Consider the following 18,370-nt stretch of genomic DNA (forward strand, 5'->3'; position numbering starts at 1 on the left):
GAACCAAACGTGAGGTTCTGAAACTTTTTATATTCTCGATACCCTCGGAGTTAAAGCGTGGGAGAGTAAAACTTGGGAGGAGGAAAGATGGGAGTGACGAAGGAGCAGGTTGAAGCTACCTTGACTTCGAAATTGAACCCTACTCACATCGTAAGCTTCAGCAAAACCCTTTTCTCTCTTCCTTTTTTTTTTTTTCATTCCTGTTTTGTTCTGTGATGGAGTTGGTTTCTTCTTTCTTTTTATCATCTCTGTCTGGGTAAATCGCATCCGCTTTAGTTCTTAAGCAACAAGCAGCTGATAAATGTGTATGCTCCGTTCTGAGTTTCTTTAAACGTATGTGTTATATACAAAATTTCGGAATTGGGTTTCGACTTTGACCTAAAATTCGATCGTTATAATTCTCTGGTGGGTGTCCTCCAAATCCCAATTATCCACCCTAATTATATGCCCGAAACCTTTGGAAAGGATTCATGAAAATTTTGGAAGATTGCTGTTCCTTTTGGATTATCCTGAGTACGATGCTTGTAGAATTGCTGATTAGAAGTCCCGTTTTTCCCCTTATTTTCTTTGGGAAGGGGGAATTGGGTTGGTGGAGAACTAATAATGGTGTTAGAGACTTGGAATTTTTGGTCCAATCATCTAACTAGGGTTTTGTGTCTCTGAAACCAGTCTGCCAATGATATGCCGCATTGACTCCTTTCTGGGGAAAAAAAGTTGTCACTGTGTTACGCTTGTTCTTTATTATTTTGGAGAGGGAGAATAAGACTTTATGTGGAAAAACAGTATAGCAAATAAATGACAGTATCCCCCTCCCTGCTTCCCATGGCTTAACACAGACAAAGAATTAGGAACTCCAAAAATCTCAATTACTAGTTAATTATGATGACAGAGTTACAGGAGATGAGATAATTTTGGGGAGAAAAGTCTTAGAGGAAGTTGAGTGGGGACATGGGTTGTTTTAGTGACCCGTAAAAATTAATAGAATTGGTGACTCCCAGTCTATAATGATATTGATTCTAACACACATCAATCTTCTACTTTATTTGAGAAGTTCATGGTTTGTCATTAGTGCTTAGAAGAAGGCTTGCTGTCTTACTTTTTTCTTTTTATAAGTTTGGAATATGTTTTACTTACTTCTTCAGAGAAAATTTTGGAAGTTATTTTAGAAATATTTAATGATAAGTAAGGTTCTTGTCAAAATATAGAGGGAGCTATACACTTCATGGATCCACATCCACATTAGAAATAATACAGCTTCTCTCATTTAGTCAAAAATCAGGACAGGTGATTAGCATCGCTTGGTCCATGAAAACAAATTTATGCTCTTTACTGTTCAAAGTCCATAAGAGTACAAGTCCAAAGATCTGCATAATTTGTTGGTCAGTAGAATTTCTTTTTCTCTCCCAACATTGAATTCTTTCCTTCTGGGTGTACGGACTTGCTACTGCTTCGTATGTACTCTTTACACTGGTTTTTACTTCCTCTTGTTTCCAAGGCATTCCAAAGAAATGATAAGTTGGAATTTCCTTTTTTGCCCAACGTTTTTTGAACTTGCAAAAGGCTATCCATAGTCCCTCTCCCCTATTAAAACGAACCATTGCTTAGATTTATCCTTTTTCCCTTTTATAGGTAAAAGCGAAGGTTGTTAAAATGATTTTTTTCTTCTTCCTTTTCTGAGAAAGTAAATTCTCATTATTCTTTTAGGAGCGCATACTCTTCCTACTGATCTGTCTATATGACATGCCACTGTTTTCATGTCTTTCTTTATCTTTGTTTTCTACCACTCAAATATTTTTCTTACTTAACCTAGCGGTTATAACCTCACTGAAATGCTATTTATCATAGAACCGGACTTTGTTTGCTAGTCGTTCGTATTCACGTTTCTGTGACTGTTCATCGGCTGGAACCTAGCGGTTATAACCTCGCTGAAATGCCATTTATCATAGAACCGGACTTTGTTTGCTAGTCGTTCGTATTCACGTTTCTGCGACTGTTCATCAGCTGGACTTTCCAGTTTTTTGCCTGTGCTCCTATCCAGTTCCCTGTTTCGAGCAGGGTCCCTGGATTACTCTCTGATTTTTTCTTTTCAGTTTCCAAATTAATCATTATTTAACATTGTTTGACACTTGCTAGGTATGTATTAAACACCATTTTCGTAAAACTAATTAAATTTTTTTTTCTTGGTTCAGGAAGTAACTGATACATCTGGAGGGTAAGATTCTTCTTAGTAATTGATTTATTCTCAACTTAAGAGGCACAGTTATCCTAATTTTTTTTTTTGTCATTTTTGTTTTCAGTTGTGGAGCAAGCTTTGAGGTTGAGGTTGTATCGGAACAGTTTGAAGGGAAGCGGTTGCTAGAAAGGCATCGGATGGTGAACACTGCATTGACAGAGGAGATGAAACACATACATGCACTCTCAATAAAGAAATCTCTTACCCCTGCACAATGGAAACAACAAGAAGAGTCGAACAAGACTCAAGAGTCAAACAATACTCAGTCCGCATAGTGGTCTTCTAAAATGTTTCAGACATCTATGTGCATGCTGTTCCTCAACGAATTATCATCTAGTTTGGAGTTTTTAACAGTTACTTACATTTTATATTTACCTGGTCTTATACTTAAAGCTTTCTGCTGTAGCTATATTGGTGGATCACTGTTGAGCATGTGAGTGAGCGGTCTCTCTCTCTCGAATTCACGTAATCCATGTTCATCATGTGCCATATACCAGTTTTCATGGTGTTATTAACATTCGTATTTTGACTTGGGCAGCAGAGCTGCTAATATGTTGTAACATGACCATGGTAAGGACCTGTTTGAGTAGAGATTGGTAAACGTTCTGGGTTGCCGGTTTGTAGCCCAGTTTATTCACCTAGTCTGATTATGTGCCATGGGTGGGCAATTGTGTTTCCTGGTGAAGGATTTTCTGGTCTTGCAATAGTTGAATTTGATAATACAATGGTGAATTTGAATGCCGTGATGCTCAGTTAAAGGGTTTGTTTGTGCGAACGGCTCGTGTGAATTTTACATTTAATTTTACACTGTAGCCTGTAGGTCCTCAGGTGGTTTCTGAGGATCAGCAAACTCCGGTAGCCACTTTTCTACAGTTAGGATGGTTGGATGGCAGAAAACTACGCTCTTTCTGAAAAGAAAATATATTGACAAGGGGGGAGAGAAAGAGAGAGAGAGTCTATATGCTGGTTAGGGTTGAAGATTTTACTGACAGAAACTTGGTATATTGGTTTATGATAGTAATACGGTAAGTTGTACTTTGTTTTATATACTGTTCATCTGCCTGTGATCAGATCCCATTTAAAAAGCACAATATGGGTGTTTGATGTTTTTCGTGATGGAAATTTTCTTCATTTGTCACCAGGTTCGAAGGAGACATAGCCTTTGGCGGAAACAGACATTGTTAGCATGGAGAAAGGATATCATTCTCATCATCTTAACAATGTGAATGATGAAATTTGGAAATCTCCAGATAAAATAGTATTCAAAAACTACATGGAACCACAGCAGGTTTAGATAGTCACTCCATGCCCTCAGTCAATTGGCTAATAGAAGTTATTCTGTGGATGATTTCTGCAAGATTTACAACTTTCCGGTTCTTTGACTCTAGGTTCTTGTATTGTGGATGGATCTATGAGGACTGAGAGGGATGATAAAGGAAGTTTATTCCCATTGGAAAGATCAGAGCGTCACCCTCAACAATTCAATTTTCAGTAATCCCTTACAAAATGATCGCATTTAATTTCAAACTTAAAACTAATTCTCTAGTTCTTTGTTTTCCAAACAAGGAGGTAAAATACTCATTAAAAGAAGAAAAGCCATACAGGCTACTAACCTGTCACTATGAAGTCGATTAAAAGTATTACATAAAACAGAAATTTACAGATTCAAACAGGTTGATCATTTGACACCCACTTCTAAGAAAAATAAATATACAATGAGGTAATAAAGATTCACCAACTTTCTGTTCGCTGGTATACAAAACCCAATAAAAATAGTCAGCTTCTTACTATCAAATTCTCTTCCACAGCTTGAATCCAGTGGACAATACCGATGAACACCGTTTCCTAAAATGACAACAATGGGGAAAACCCGTTAGCTTAATAACTATTCCATCAACTGAAGAAAGAACAATGCTATTGAAAGGAAAAAACAACCCCCACCCCTCACACCCAAATTAGAGACAGCCCCCAAATTTGAAGAGGATGCAAGGCTCCACCGCCGCCCCACCCGGGGCCGGGGGTCCCGACCCCCAATGCCCCGTCGACAATTTAAGAGGTTGACAAATCAAGCAAGAAGCTTTCATCTCCATGGCAAGCACTTCTACAGGAGCCAAAATGTAAAGGATCCACAACAGTGAATGACTTAAAACCGTCAATGGGTAGATATAATTAGGGAAATTCTTTTTCAAACAACCATGCTCAACACCCCTGCCCCAGAGAGAGAGAGAGAGTGGAGTAATATGTATAGGTTACAAACACCCTAGCTTTAGGAAACTGAAGGGCCAGTCTAACTAAAGAACCAAGGAAGGCCAATGCATCTTCTAGCAGAGATTTAACATTTAATCCAATTGCCAGTTGCATATGCTAAGTCATCTTGCTTATTGCCTACCTGATTTCTAACAACATATAGTTAATAATAACACTTCTACGCCAAGGTGCAAAAATTTCTATTGATTTCTCTCGGTTTATGGTCACAGGTTTCTCCACTGCCAATACTTGGCCCTATATCTGTGACACCAAATCCAAATGCCAGACTTCATGAAAATTAAGACCAAATAACCCTGAACTCAATGGCGTGTTTCAGCTCAGCAAAGTTTCACCTTGTGTCCAACAGAAATATTTGAAAAATGTTTAGAAACTCTTAACATTCTCTTTTTTTTTTTTTTGGGGGGGGGGGGGGGGGGGGGTGAAATTCAAAAATTTAGAACCCCCCACCCCGCTCCAAGAAAAGAAAAGAGAGAGAGAGAAAGAAAGAAAGAAAGAAATTCGATGACTTAAATCCTGAGAAACCACCTCTGATTTTCCTTTCAGGACTGTTCAGTCACTGGCACCTTTGTCTACCACCCAGAAACATCTGTAGAAACATATACAAAGTTATTCTTCCAATAGGATCTGAAATTCCAGACCGCATCACAACTCATCTCCAGAATATCACTGTTTGTATCTGCAATTTAACACCAGAATGCTTCCTCCAGTCTTCCTTGATTTGGTTCATCCAGGCAAATGAACTACTCTTCTTGGCCAGTCCTTGCCATTTATCTGGTGGATCTAACAATTTCCAAGTCAAATCTTCTCCCCTCAGTTCAAATGACTCTCAAGCTAAAGATGGCATCACCCATTTCCTGAATGCCAGTTTCCAACGCTCTCTTACTTGCAATGCAAATCAGATTAAATTTATTCTAACTGTGAATGGTGACTGCAAAACTTATGTTGCTAATGGATTATGACCCAATTTCCTGCCTAAACATTGCAAGCATAGTGAACATAATTGTACTTGATTCATGGGTTTGGAAACAAGTTTGATGGGAATCAAATGTGGTAGCCTCAAAGAAATTACTCTATAGATAACGTTAAGGGGCAAGGATCTCTCAAGCCAAACTCATCTGGGAGCAGAAGGCAGGTTCATCAACAGGTAGGACCACAGGGCCTGATGTGAGGCGTGGGAATGCATTCCCAACCCTAGGCACAGGGATCTTTTTCCCAAAATGAAAAAGAAAAAAACACATTTTCTGACCATGAAAATGTTGTCACTAATCATGCAAAACGGGTGCCACACTGCCAGATAGGATATGAATTCTATCCATAGAAGCTGAAGAATCAGAGGCTTGAAAAACAGTAGGATGGACTTAATCTTCACTGGCAGTTGAATTTAAACAGGGTCATCTCAGAAATAGTTCACAGAATCTGGTTCAAATGGTTAATTAACCTAGGAGCTCATGATGGTGTGTTTACCTGGACTCAACATGCTCTTCCAGTCAAATTGCAGCAAGAAGGATACAAAGAATTCCATCCACAGGAGCTGAAGAAGCAAAGGCTTGAGAACTGGATGGACTTATCTTGCCTGGCAGCTGAATCCAAGCAGGGGTGATTAGAAACAGATGTATGGAATCTAGCCATATATATTGCTAACCTAGGATCTGATGACAATGTCTAAATGAACAATACATATTCCAGCAGATTTCAACAAGTTGCTCACAGGGATATGCTTTTCAAGTAAGACATTTAATGAAACAGCTCATAATACTAATAATGCAAACTTGAACTCAAACCAGGGAAAAAACCAATGGGAGATCAATTCCAAAAGTATCAATAAAACAAGAACAGAATTGTATAAAACCATGTTCTTTTCTAAATTTCTTTTTTATTTTCTGTTTGCAAGTGAAAGAACATAAATAGATTATGGAAGGATGGACTCTCAGCCTCTCAGGCTTTGTGAGGAAACACTCATTTGGGATTTACTCCAGTTTTTTGGAACAGAAACAAATGAAGGACTCAGCAGTTGACAACAAAGAATAATAGGAATAAGAATGGGTATTTTGTAGAAAGGTAAACTCGAGGAATAAAGTAAAAACTACTAAAAGGAAACAAACTTACAAAAGAAACCGATGTTGAAACCAGCAAAAACAAACCGTGCAAGCAGGTGTATCAAAGGGTTTCAATAACAAGGTGGAAATACAACAAAATCTGCATCCAACAAGAAGAATGAAATATCAGAAGGCATTGAATCATGGTATGCCTGGCAGAAGAAGAATGGGACCAGGTTGTAAGCACACTGTCTGTGGTACTCTTCAGTCTTGGACGAGAAGACGCCAGGATTAGCAATTGCAGATAAAATAGCAGTCAAGATGGGAAAACATCACTTCAGCATGAACCAGTGAAATGAACCAGCAGCATGGCAATATGTAAATCATCTTCTTCGATCAGAGCAAACCAAAGGTGGAAACTAGGTCCTATTTGATTTGTTCCAGCAAACGAACCCCTCAACCAGCAGGAGAATAGAAATTCTTCGGCAAGAGATCACAATTGAGAATAAAATAAAAGCAACCATTAACCAATATGGAGAACAAAGAGAGTTCAGTGGATCAAGACTCACAGAAAAGGGCAGTGGATGATCAAGAAGAATGCCCAAAAACTGCATCACTTCCATTGACCAGCAATAGTTTATGAAACAAAGCAGACGAAACCTGAATTCATCCTGATTGAGCTAGGGTTTCTTTCTTCAAACCAAAAACCCTAAGAGTTCATTTCTTTGATGGGGAAATGAGGAAAATTCATTCTTCTTTGTACTTTGTACTAGAGTAACTTCAGTAGATTTTGCTTCATTTATTGTTTAGGCTTCATTTATCGTTTAGTTCAGTCTAACTTAATTTAAGAGTTATTCTATGTAAAATGAAATTTTAATAACAATAAGAAGAGATGTAAAAGGGGGGGGGACAAGTGTACCTTTCCCAACAAAATACCAAAATGTGCGTGAGTTTGGTTAAGTGTGATAGAAGATAGAAGGGACAAGCTTCCAAAAATCAAGGATTTGTGTAATGAAGTGGCAATGATTCCCCCCCCCCCCCCCCCCCAAATGCCTTAAAAAAGTCCCACTGAAAATGATCGATTATGGAGTATGAATTTTACTTTTTCCTAATTGTCCCTTCCTACCCTTCATTGTCCCTCACTCCGCTTCACATAGGACCCAAATTCAAATATATGCAGTCTAAATAAGGTACAAGATACAACTGCTCTCATACCCTGTAAATAACTCCAAACCTTGATGCTAAAGAAAACATAGTTAGACTAGGAAACTAACAATTAAAGACACAAAGCAGTAAAGGAAACAACAAAAAGAGGACGGGTGTTACATATCTTAACATACTCCATGCAAAAACTTGAAAGACTTGAAAAAGAATTACTGTTGGCAACCAAACATGTAATTGATCCAGAGTCTCCCCCCACCAACTTTTTCAGATTGATGAGCACGTCAACCTCTTCAACCAAATATTCAATTTTCTACAAATGACACTGAATAGGTGACAGGGACATCATACCACGACCGCCCACCACTTGTTTCTACCAAGGGAGGAGGCGGTGGAACATTTCCCTATGGTTCGGCTACTAGAGAGGGTCATCTAGACCCTTAGGACCGTGGTCCACATGCCACTTTTTTTTTATATAGATATTAGCATTCATATTCTTTCAGATTTTGTTTTGTAAGGGTAATTTAGACCTTTTTCCACAGTTTAGAGTTATTAGGCTTTATTTGATTTCTTTGAGTTACTGAGGGTATTTGTAGTAGTTTCAATTATTTCATATGTAACCAGCCACAAGAGGAATGCACGAATGAAAAAAAAAAAAAAAAAAAAAGAAAGGCACAACTGCAGCCTTTTCTCTCTCTTGGTGGTAATTCTGGTTCTCTCTCACGTGGAGCCTTCTTCCTCCTCTTCTCCAAATAAGTTCTTCCCTCCTTTCACCCTTGTTTCCCACTAGAAAAATTCATCTTTCTATCCTCCAAAAAGATCTACTCTTACTTCAGAAGCAATATTTTCTTTCCTGGAAACCTTTTTCTTCGTCCCCAAACCCCACGGTTGTCTTGTTTTCCTGCAGAAAAATCTGCTTTCTTTTTTCTTCCCTCTTTCTCTTATTTCCCTACCCTACGACAGTCTCTGTTTTTCTGTCATTAGTCTCCCTTCCCTTCTCTTTGTTTCTTTTCTTTCTTTTTATCTTCTTGTTCCTACAGCAGTCCCACTTGCTACCATTATTTCACTCTTGTGCTTTTGGGCATTCATCTTTTCTGCCCCTTGCTATTACCTGCTGGCTATATTGTTACTGCAGCACTGTCCCTAGTAGTTTTATCTATTTATATTTTCTGCTACATCCATATTGCAAATCTACTGTGCTACCTTCTTGCCCAACATAAGAATATCCTCTGGTTACATATTAGTTGATTTGGGTTGGGAATGTGAGTTGTCTTTATGTTTTACATTGGTTGCAACTCACTCCTATATTAAATAAAAGTTGGTTATGTTATGTTTTGTGTGAATTTCTTTATTTCCTTGAATGTAATGCCCCAACCCCTCTAGCCTAGTCTTGTGGATTGGATGATTAAATCTTAAATCTGATTTGCACTTCCACAGCCCTTAACTTTGATTCTTGCATGCTAGTTATAATTTTCTTTGCTGGAATTTTAATTTAATATAGTTCTCTTGAGTATGAAAATTCATTGTGTGCTGTGCAAAACCCCTCCCTTGTTGATTCAGGATCCTTTTTCTCATAGAATATCCTAACCTAGGGCTGTCCTGCACCAATAGGATGGAAGGGAAAATGTTTAGTACACTAAATCTCATATTCCTTTCCTCGTTTATAGAAAGAAATTTCTATTAGGAAGTAGTAAAAAGAATCACAAACGGGGAAAATTCCATCCCATCTAAAATCAGCATAATGCATGATAACGAAATAAGCACTCACAGCATGTCAGAAAATGCTTCCATCCGCACTGAATATTTAATTTTAATATAACAACTAGCAAGTACAGAAACTGAGAACATCTATTCTAACTTGTATGTGATGGAATCCATATCAATTACAGCTATTCAAGCAAGCCAAATTCAAAATAAAAAAGTGCAGTGGTTTCTTCAAATTTATTTATTCTATATCCACTTGCAGAAATAAATAAAGAATATTAGAGCATGTCTTATGGCACTAGATTTGAAAAAGATAGTACAGATGTGGCAGTTTCTTCTTGTAGCAACTCAACCATAAGAAAAAGGAAAATAAAACCTAATGAAGAATTTCTCAGTCTGGCATAATAACTAATACCTGATTCATTAGATACAAAAAGGCAAAATCCATTACTTCTGAATATTAAGCATGTCCATTGCTTCCTTTTGTTCTTCCATGAGATCCTCGCTCGTGTATTTACTTAACAATTCAATCTTTTTCTTCTCAACAACCATTCTCTCTATCTCCTTCTCATCAGGAAGAGGCACATGGACAATAAACTCTTGCTCTTTCTTGTTTTCCTTTTCCTTTATTCTTCTCTCCTCCTCAACAATATCTTCCTCCTCTTCAAATAGAATAGGGGCTGCACTTGCAACTTCACCACTCTTGACTGCCATCTTTGCTTCCTTCTTAATATTTTCCATCTTCAACCAGTCTTCAAGAGCAGCAGATCGCATTTTCGTTTCTGCAGGACCTTCAAGCTTCTCAAGAATACCATCTTCATCATCCCTGTAACCATAGTAGCTGGCATCAATTCGTTTGAAGATGTCATAACGAGACCTTCTCTTCTTCAGCTCAGGTGGTTTCTCAAACAGCTCCCTGACACCAGGCAATTTCTTTGCTGCACCAAAATATCTATAACCAGGACCTCTTCCGCCAGGGTTTGGCACATCAACAATATCTCCTTCCAAATTTGTCATCTTAGCAGAGTGTTTGGTGTAATTTGGACCACCTAACTCTACAATCCTGCGTTCCCAGTGCCATTTTTCCCTGATTAATTTGTTGATTTCATCATTCAGATCACGTAGGCGGTGCTCGCCTAAGCCTTCATTTTGGATGTCAGCAACTTTCCGACCAATCTCCCTCATTATCTGCTGCCGCCATTTGTCAGCCTCAGCAAGATCACGGCATTCAGATGCAAGAAATGGGCGACGTTCTTTTGGTTTCTTTTTCTCTTCATTTTTTAATGTTATGAAACGATTTAGCATAGACTGAGCTTTCTCCTCATTCCGAGCCATGCTTCAACCCTGAAAATCCAAATTCTTAGGTTAAAAACAATTGAAAAACGCTGAAAGCATAAAAGATCCCCTTCTCTTGTATACCCTTACCTTGTGACCACAAGTGAATGTAATGCCATGAAATTTGTGAAAAAACATTTTGAAGACAACCAATGATCTGAATTGATGAAATATCCTAGGAATTAAATAATCATATTTCCCAATCTAAATGACTGGATGAGACATTACACGCATAAAGGGGGGGGGGAATGGGGGAAAAGGAAGTTGAATGGCTGGTGAACATCACTATTAGTTCAAGGACCAATTCAAGCAAATGGACAAGCAAAGGAGAGCCAGTCCAATAAGTGCTTTAAACAAGCATCTGACTGAAGCAATAAGGTAGGCATTAGGCAAGTATTTTGACCCTTAACGTGTGCAAGACCGAATCAAGCAATACAAAACAGACAGAGGGCCAATGTCCAAGGTTTAAAGTATCGCATATCAGCAATGTATCAGTCGGGTGATTTTAAGAGAAGTTCCACTTCGTGTCATATTGTATCATAGATATTTATTCAAAGGTGTGAAATAGAATGGAAAGGATCAAAATATGTAAGGAAATAGTCTAATTTAAAGCCAAAAAAAAATAGATATAACTAATAAACAATCATTCTATCATGCACCTATTACTTAACATGTATAGTTTATAACCACGAAAAAGACATGACACCTCTTTATACTTATAATTTATGAAAGATCTTATTCCAAACGAACAAGCATTTGGAGTAATTAAGCCATTTTTTAGCCCCCCCCCCCCCCCCCCTTTTTTGTAACATGTAGTGACTAAATGATAATTTTTTTACTAGATAGATGACACAAACCTGTCTTAAATAATAAATCGGGAGTTATGCCTCTGGAACCACATTCCTCTTAGAAAGCCTAAATTCAAGGTTTGTCGAAACACTTCCCAGATAATCAACATAGTAACTAGTTCCCTGCAAATATACTCCTTCGAATTCTCCACCACACTATACATGGATAAACCAATCAGCCACTGGTGCGATTGGTTTTAGCCAATAGTTAGTTTCTTTACTGGTCTATTTTACAATCAAATATCCCTTTGCTATTGGTTTTCAAAAACCATTAAATTGATTATACCAATTGATGGACTGACATAGGGAAAAAGAATCACAATAAAACTAAAATATAGATAAACATTAAAAGCAGGAATTCGGGTTTGATCCCCCAGAGTTCCGTAAATAACATTATAGCCTGAACAAGTGCTTACAGACAAGAATCCCCAACTGTATACAAAAACATGGACCAATATCTAGCCACCAAACCGTATTACTTACCATGGAATACCTAATCACAATACAGACCTCAAACCACCAAACCGAAGAACAAAAAATTACAACCAAAGTGACAAAATTAAGATTATTGTAACTAATAATGCACAGATATATGATTGCAATTTCAAGTTTCACCTGAAGATCTCTAGGAGGAAACCCTGAGATGCGGTTGTCTTTAAACGCTGGAGATACCTGTGGGAGCCTAGAAAGGTGCGTGGGCGGTGGGGTTGCAGGATGAGGAAAAGCCTAATGCCGCTCCAGCTAATGCCGATAGATCCTGCTCCGGATCAATCCTATTGATTTTGCACCTCCAACATGCACTGGCCGATTGGAATTCTTACTGAACGGAAGGAAAGCAAGCGAAGAAAACTACAGGGTGGACTGTAGTCAAAAGTGCGTGACGTCCATAGACGAATGGCTTTCCGCCTTCTCGCTTGCTGCAGATCGTAGACCGCCCTAAATTTGGATCAAGTAAAGTCCTTGTGAAAGCAGAAGCGAGTGGAGGCGATGAAGTAAAGAGGATAGGCGGAGGAGGAGGAGCCTACTACTTACTACTGCAGGAAAGGTCACCCGAGCAGCAGCTGAAGAGGTAGAGGAGGCTGCAACTCTGCAACTCTGCAACTCTACAACTCGTAGCGACAAGAGAGATTGTGTTCCGCCTCTGTGAAGAAACCCTTCTTTTTTATACCCTTTTGAAGTTGGTTCGTTGCGCATCGAAATGTAGGATGTATGTATCGGTTGATACATTGAGAGCACTAAGGAACGATACGAACAAAATAAAAACTTCACAGACGCGTCGGCGAAGAGCGATACTATTGTATCGGGCGATATAATTCGATACATTGAAGATTGAACCTTTCCTAAACCACATGATATTCCGGTGCGGGTCAGCGTGATGTTTTGTAAGGTGTAAACGGATCGGATAATGGCAATACGTATCAGTATCTTGTTATATTCAAACAGATTTGAATAATGTTCTATTAGTTTCAGATAGATTCATTCAAATTCGAATAATAATCAAATAGTTATTTTCTTAAATAGATTCTTCTAAATGAGTATAAATACAAATTGAGTACAAGTTTTTAACTGCCTCTTAACATTTTTACCATTTTTTTTTTGTGAGAATTAGATTTGAAATTTAAAAATTTAAAAATTTTGGTAATTATTTTAGTAAAAAATCTAGAAAAAAAAAATCACATATCTCAAATAAAAACTTACAAAATTAAGAATAATAAATCCAAATAAGTAACTTAATCGGATGGATAATAATAGGTAGAAAAGGGGTATCTCATATCCACATCTTATTAGTAATTGGATTGATTCAAATATCTATAAATGGATTCGGATGTAAATTTGAGAGTGGATTTCGATTATCCATTTGCACTCATAATATTTTATCAGGTAAATCGATTGTGTTCAGGATTTTTTCCTTTGCTGGAGATTGTGTTCAGGATTCAAAGACTATTGTGTTTCTCTCCTTCCAGATTTGACATAGAAGTTGAGATCATAAAATAGCAAAATACCCATCTTCAGGAGCTCATTTGAACATCTAATTCAAAAGTAGCACCCAGTCTTGCGCTCTAGGCCCTACAAACTTCTACACATCCACTCTTAAGAGTGAGGATTTCCAAACACTTGTTGTGATCACACTTCACAAGCATATAAATGACTGATTCCTCTTGGTCAAGACATACCTGGCAATGACTAGAAGGAAATCAAATTGCGATGGTGGAGGTTCACTGTTACTGAAGAAAATATCGTGGCCCCACCTTCATAAGAAGGACTTCAGCTTCGGCTGAATATTAAGACTCCAAATACACTAAGCCGCTAGGAGAACCTGAAAAATCAGCATCCAAAGAAAACATTAAGTAACATGTAGATCTTATAGAAAACTTACGTGTTTTGGTTCAATTTCACGTGCTTCACCAAGTCCGTGAGACTAATTGGTGCGCTGACCTTTTGGCGAACTTGATTTCAGTGTCTATGAAGATTCGGTTGGATACAAACGATTCACCTTACAAGCTTCACAATTGGCCTGTGAAGAAGTGAAAGGTAGACGTTTCTTCCGCTATTAATATTGTAATCCCTTAATTATTATATTTATATCATCCTCGGCTTGTTCCAAAAAGAAAAAAACAATGTGTCATTCATGCATTCTAAGTTGCCAAAACCATTGGTTCCTTCTTTTCTTTCGAATTCAAAACCACTGGTTTTAAAAAGAAAAAAATCCACTGGTTTACAGTATTAATCATTACATTCCATTTTTTCCCACTAATTAATAACGTCCAAGAATAAGGTAAGAATGTGTCATTCATGGATAAAATTTTGAAAAAAGTTAAAGATGATTTCTTTCTTTCCTTGTAAAGAATATCCAAGCTTTTGACTTGACTAATTACTTAGGTCATACGTTAATTGACTCCACACTTGCATGAAACATGCATTAAACCACGTGGCACTTATTCTTATAGATAGATTCACATGAATATAATTGTCACGAATTATTTCTAAAAATTACAAGTGAAAGAACCAACCTTACAAAATGATTAGAAGGGTCCAATTCCTTCTATGGGTTAGATGTAAACCATAAATAGTTTTTTACCAAAAAATGAAAGCTATAAATAGTTTTTTCACCACCAGCTCATCGATTTATATTGCAAATTATTTAAACATGGTATTAATGTCGCGTTGTATTTAAACATGGTCTTTGTTGTACGAGGGAGATCACTCATTGACACGTAAAAAGAGATGTCGGAAATTAGTTAAATTGCTTCTTATGATAAAACGAGCTACTACGTCAATGTTTCTCTGAAATTCAATGCACTCTAATTCATGGTTTGTGTGGGTGTGCCAAGGTCCCTAAAGAGTCAAAACTAAAACATTAAATTTAAAAAACGAAAAATCAAAAAATCAAATATAGTTTCCAGATGATTGAGGAGTTCATAAGTAATTTGATCATATAGATTCTTGACCCTCCCAATAAGCCTTGGAACATCTATAATCCACAGTTCACCATAACGGTCGCTCACCACTCAATTATCACTAATCACTTATTAGTCGAAGACTCAAAAACAAAGTCTATTTTCTTCACTCTGCAAATGAGAGAGAAAGTAAGAGGAGAAGACATGTTCTCTCTTGCAAGGTCTGAAAGTGGAGATTTGGACAAATAGCATCAAACAAGTAAATATATGATAAGAAGGCCTTCCTAGCAAGGTCTAAGTAATGCACAATAATTGAAACTTCTATTGAACTAAGAAATAAGGTCTAATTATGATTAGCAATGTATGATTTATTTAATTACATAAAAGATAATTTTGTTAGATTACAGATGGAAGTGCCTAACTCTTATCAAATTACATTTGAAAATTTAACTTATCTCATAATAGAACTTAATTTGGCAAAGCCCAAAAGAAATTCATTATGGAGAAGAAAGGAAATAACTAAATTGAAAGCATTTAATTAGTTCAAACTATAAATCAACCCATGAAACGATTTAACCAAAAACCAGATTAAACACAAATACCGCGTGCGGCTCTTTCTCTGATTCTATCTCCCCCAAAACATAAAAACCAGGTGCTCCCTTTCTCTCTCTCTATCCCACTCTATAAATACCTCTTAAGAGATGGAAGAGAGAGTGCATTGTTTCTCTTCGAGATAGAGATGGAAGCTGGAAGCAGTGGAGTAATGGAGTCAATCACTGTGAATCCTTTTTCTGCAGGACTGAGAGTCATGGTAGTGGACGCTGAACACAGAGAGCTTGAGAATGTCAAAAGCATGCTTCAGGCATGCAACTATATGGGTATTCACTCCATAGAGATCTATTGGAGCTGTAGATCATTTAACCATATTTATTTCTTCTTCTCCCCCCAAAAATTCAAGTTTTACTGATATTTCATTTTTGCAGGAATTTAGAAGAGATTACACATGATTTTCTCTTTTTTTTCTCTAAAATTTTCTCCATGCATGCCATAGGAACTCTTACATATCCATGGAGTTGTCCCGCTATAGTGCCATATTATTATGCTTATATGATCCTTCATGGAATCAAGCCATGCATGCAAAAATCCAAGTCTTAAAAATGATTTCTATTAAGAAATTAATTCCAAAGCTTAATCATCTCTAATCAGAGGAGAGAAGGAGATCAGTATGTGCTTCCTTGACACAATAGGGGTGGAGTCTACCCATTCAATACTGACAAAATGAGTCAGAGGTGGGGTCCACTCCTATAGTGTGATACTGTAATGAAAAAATGTCAAGAGAGCACCCTATCCTCAGATGTGGAAGTGATTTAGAGTTTTTTGTTCAAGAATCAAACGGTCGAATTGACCGGAATCAGGATTGGTTATTTTGGGCCTTTCCTTTCTCATAAACTTTCCAATTTCTAATATGTTTTACCATAAAAAGGGGAAAAAAAAAAATTCTAACATGTGTTTATTGCAGTTACTGCAGTAGATGATCCAAAGGATGTTTTGGCTATTGTTAGTGTGAGAGCAGCTGAATTTGATATGATTTTGATAGAGCTTCACATGCCACCTTTCGAGGAAGGACTTGAGATCCTTAAGCACATCAAGGCTAATTTTGATATCCCCGTCGTGGGTAAATATTCTTTTTCATTTAGGGTCTCTGCTCTTTGCTTCTGACTTGAATCTAAGCTATATATTTTGTGTGATTCAGTGATGTCCAGAGACAACACATTTGAAGCAGCACAGAAATGTTTGCAAAACTTGGCATCCTTTTATCTGAGGAAACCTTTGTCCATGAAAACCATTAGAGATCTCTGGAAGTTCATAATCATGGAAAAAGAAGCCAAGAATAAGGTAATAGGAGCGAAGAGAAAGATGCAAGTTTCACAAGAATCTTCTCCATCAATGGGAAATGCATCTGGGTCTTCATCTTCATCTTTGGAAGGAGTCAAATCAACCAAGAAAGGGAAGAGCAGTGATACTACAGCGATGCCTGCAGAGACTAAAGTAGACTGGACTGAAGAGCTTCACTTACAGTTCTTGCAAGCCATTGATACTATTGGTTTCAGAAGTAAGTGGGATGAAATGCATGCATCTTGCATGAAGTTGAAAGCTATCTTCTTCTTCATCATCATCTTTCCTTGTCACCTATGCTTGATTTGAATTTTGCTAGTGCAGTTTCTGCTGGCTAATTATGATCTATCTCTGTTTCTCTACAGATGCTGTACCATCAAACATCCTGGAGGCTATGAAAAACCCAACACTGACTAGACAACAAGTTGCCAGTCATCTGCAGGTATCTTTTTGGTTTATGGTAGTTCATTTCGAGTCTGGATCCTCCTACTGATTGTGCTTCTTCACCAGCTATGAGTCCAAATCCGTGTGTCTCCATAATTTTCCTCTCACAGTTTACCTGACATAAGTGGGCCAAGATGGTCAGTGTCAAGTGGGCTTTGAGAGAGGATTTTGAAGGCACGCAGGTAGTGGGGCAGAGGATCTGTATATTTCTTCACCATTTAATACGGTTGGGCACCCACTTCTAACTACTGATAAAGTGAATCAAAGGTTGGACGCCACTGAGGAATCGGGATCACCTCCTCATCAGGGGAGCACATATTGCTCTCCGATGTTTCTTCACACAGAATTAGTATGCCTCCCATGTCTAAATCTAAATAATCATAAATAAAAAATTAGAAGTGGGCCCCCGCTAGTCGGGTCCCACATGGGTCCCATCTTATTTTGTGGTGAAGAAACATCGTGAGATCATGAGATCTACTTCCGAGTAGAGAGGCACATTCCTCTCCCTAATGAGAAGGTGATTTAGACTCATTGTTGAACATATTTCTTACAACAACTACTAGTTATGTTCACTGTACAAAATCTCACTTTCCTTGATTGCAATCCATTTTACAGAAGTACAGGAAATATGTTAGAAAGCAAGGCCAACTTATGAATGCAATGGTCCATTTGACGCTTCATGCAAACCCCAGTTCAGGTCATGATCAGCAGCCATTCTTTGGGCATAACCAGGAGCAGCAACTTCAAACTGGGGTTCAACAGAACTTCAACCAGCTGGGAGAGTCATTTTTAGAAACAAACAGCCCGGAATTTGAGAACCAATATGTTCCTGATTCTCTCTTCTACCTTAATAATCAAGGTAATGACTGATATCTGCAGATGAATTAACTAATTAGATTAAAGTATTAAACATCCCTTTTCTTGTGTGCAGGTTAAAAAGTTCTTGAAGTGGATCAGTGAAACCCAGTAGCATCATGGACAGCAGCAGAGTGGGAAGAGAATTTCATTACTATCCAAAATAAGTATAGAATAATAGAGAATAAAGTG

The 18,370-nt window shown here is 37.7% G+C and overlaps 3 protein-coding genes across 5 annotated transcripts; 2 read left to right on the forward strand and 1 right to left on the reverse strand.

Moving 5' to 3' along the window:
- On the forward strand, positions 1–2,563 carry LOC149008754 (BolA-like family protein). Its single transcript, XM_089161119.1, has 3 exons — positions 1–150; positions 2,190–2,212; positions 2,298–2,563. The coding sequence occupies exons 1-3, from the start codon at positions 88–90 to the stop codon at positions 2,506–2,508; spliced, it is 297 nt and encodes a 98-aa protein (XP_089017245.1). The 5' UTR covers positions 1–87; the 3' UTR covers positions 2,509–2,563.
- A 232-nt stretch (positions 2,564–2,795) lies between these two features.
- LOC149008755 (pre-mRNA-splicing factor ISY1-like protein) lies at positions 2,796–12,736 on the reverse strand. Of its 3 annotated transcripts, none has more exons than XR_016174369.1 (4): positions 12,258–12,736; positions 9,818–10,746; positions 5,966–6,081; positions 2,796–4,078 (listed from the first exon to the last, which is right to left on the reverse strand). XR_016174369.1 is itself a non-coding variant. In XM_089161118.1 (3 exons), exon 2 carries the CDS (start codon positions 10,735–10,737, stop codon positions 9,850–9,852), a length of 888 nt encoding a protein of 295 aa, XP_089017244.1. In that variant the 5' UTR covers positions 10,738–10,746; positions 12,201–12,735; the 3' UTR covers positions 2,796–4,078; positions 9,818–9,849. The 3 variants fall into 3 exon arrangements, 1 of the variants encoding a protein (XP_089017244.1); XR_016174368.1 differs by having other exon boundaries at positions 12,201–12,735; XM_089161118.1 differs by lacking the exon at positions 5,966–6,081 and having other exon boundaries at positions 12,201–12,735.
- Positions 12,737–15,722: 2,986 nt separating this feature from the next.
- LOC149008756 (two-component response regulator ORR26-like) lies at positions 15,723–18,259 on the forward strand. The gene is made up of 6 exons (XM_089160827.1): positions 15,723–15,861; positions 16,503–16,658; positions 16,737–17,096; positions 17,245–17,321; positions 17,939–18,182; positions 18,255–18,259. Exons 1-6 carry the CDS (start codon positions 15,723–15,725, stop codon positions 18,257–18,259), a joined length of 981 nt encoding a protein of 326 aa, XP_089016953.1.
- Positions 18,260–18,370: the final 111 nt, after the last annotated feature.

The sequence above is a fragment of the Hakea prostrata genome, chromosome 7, assembly GCF_041222555.1.
Source record: "Hakea prostrata isolate BN-2017 chromosome 7, UWA_Hpros_2, whole genome shotgun sequence".
Taxonomy (NCBI): domain Eukaryota; kingdom Viridiplantae; phylum Streptophyta; class Magnoliopsida; order Proteales; family Proteaceae; genus Hakea; species Hakea prostrata.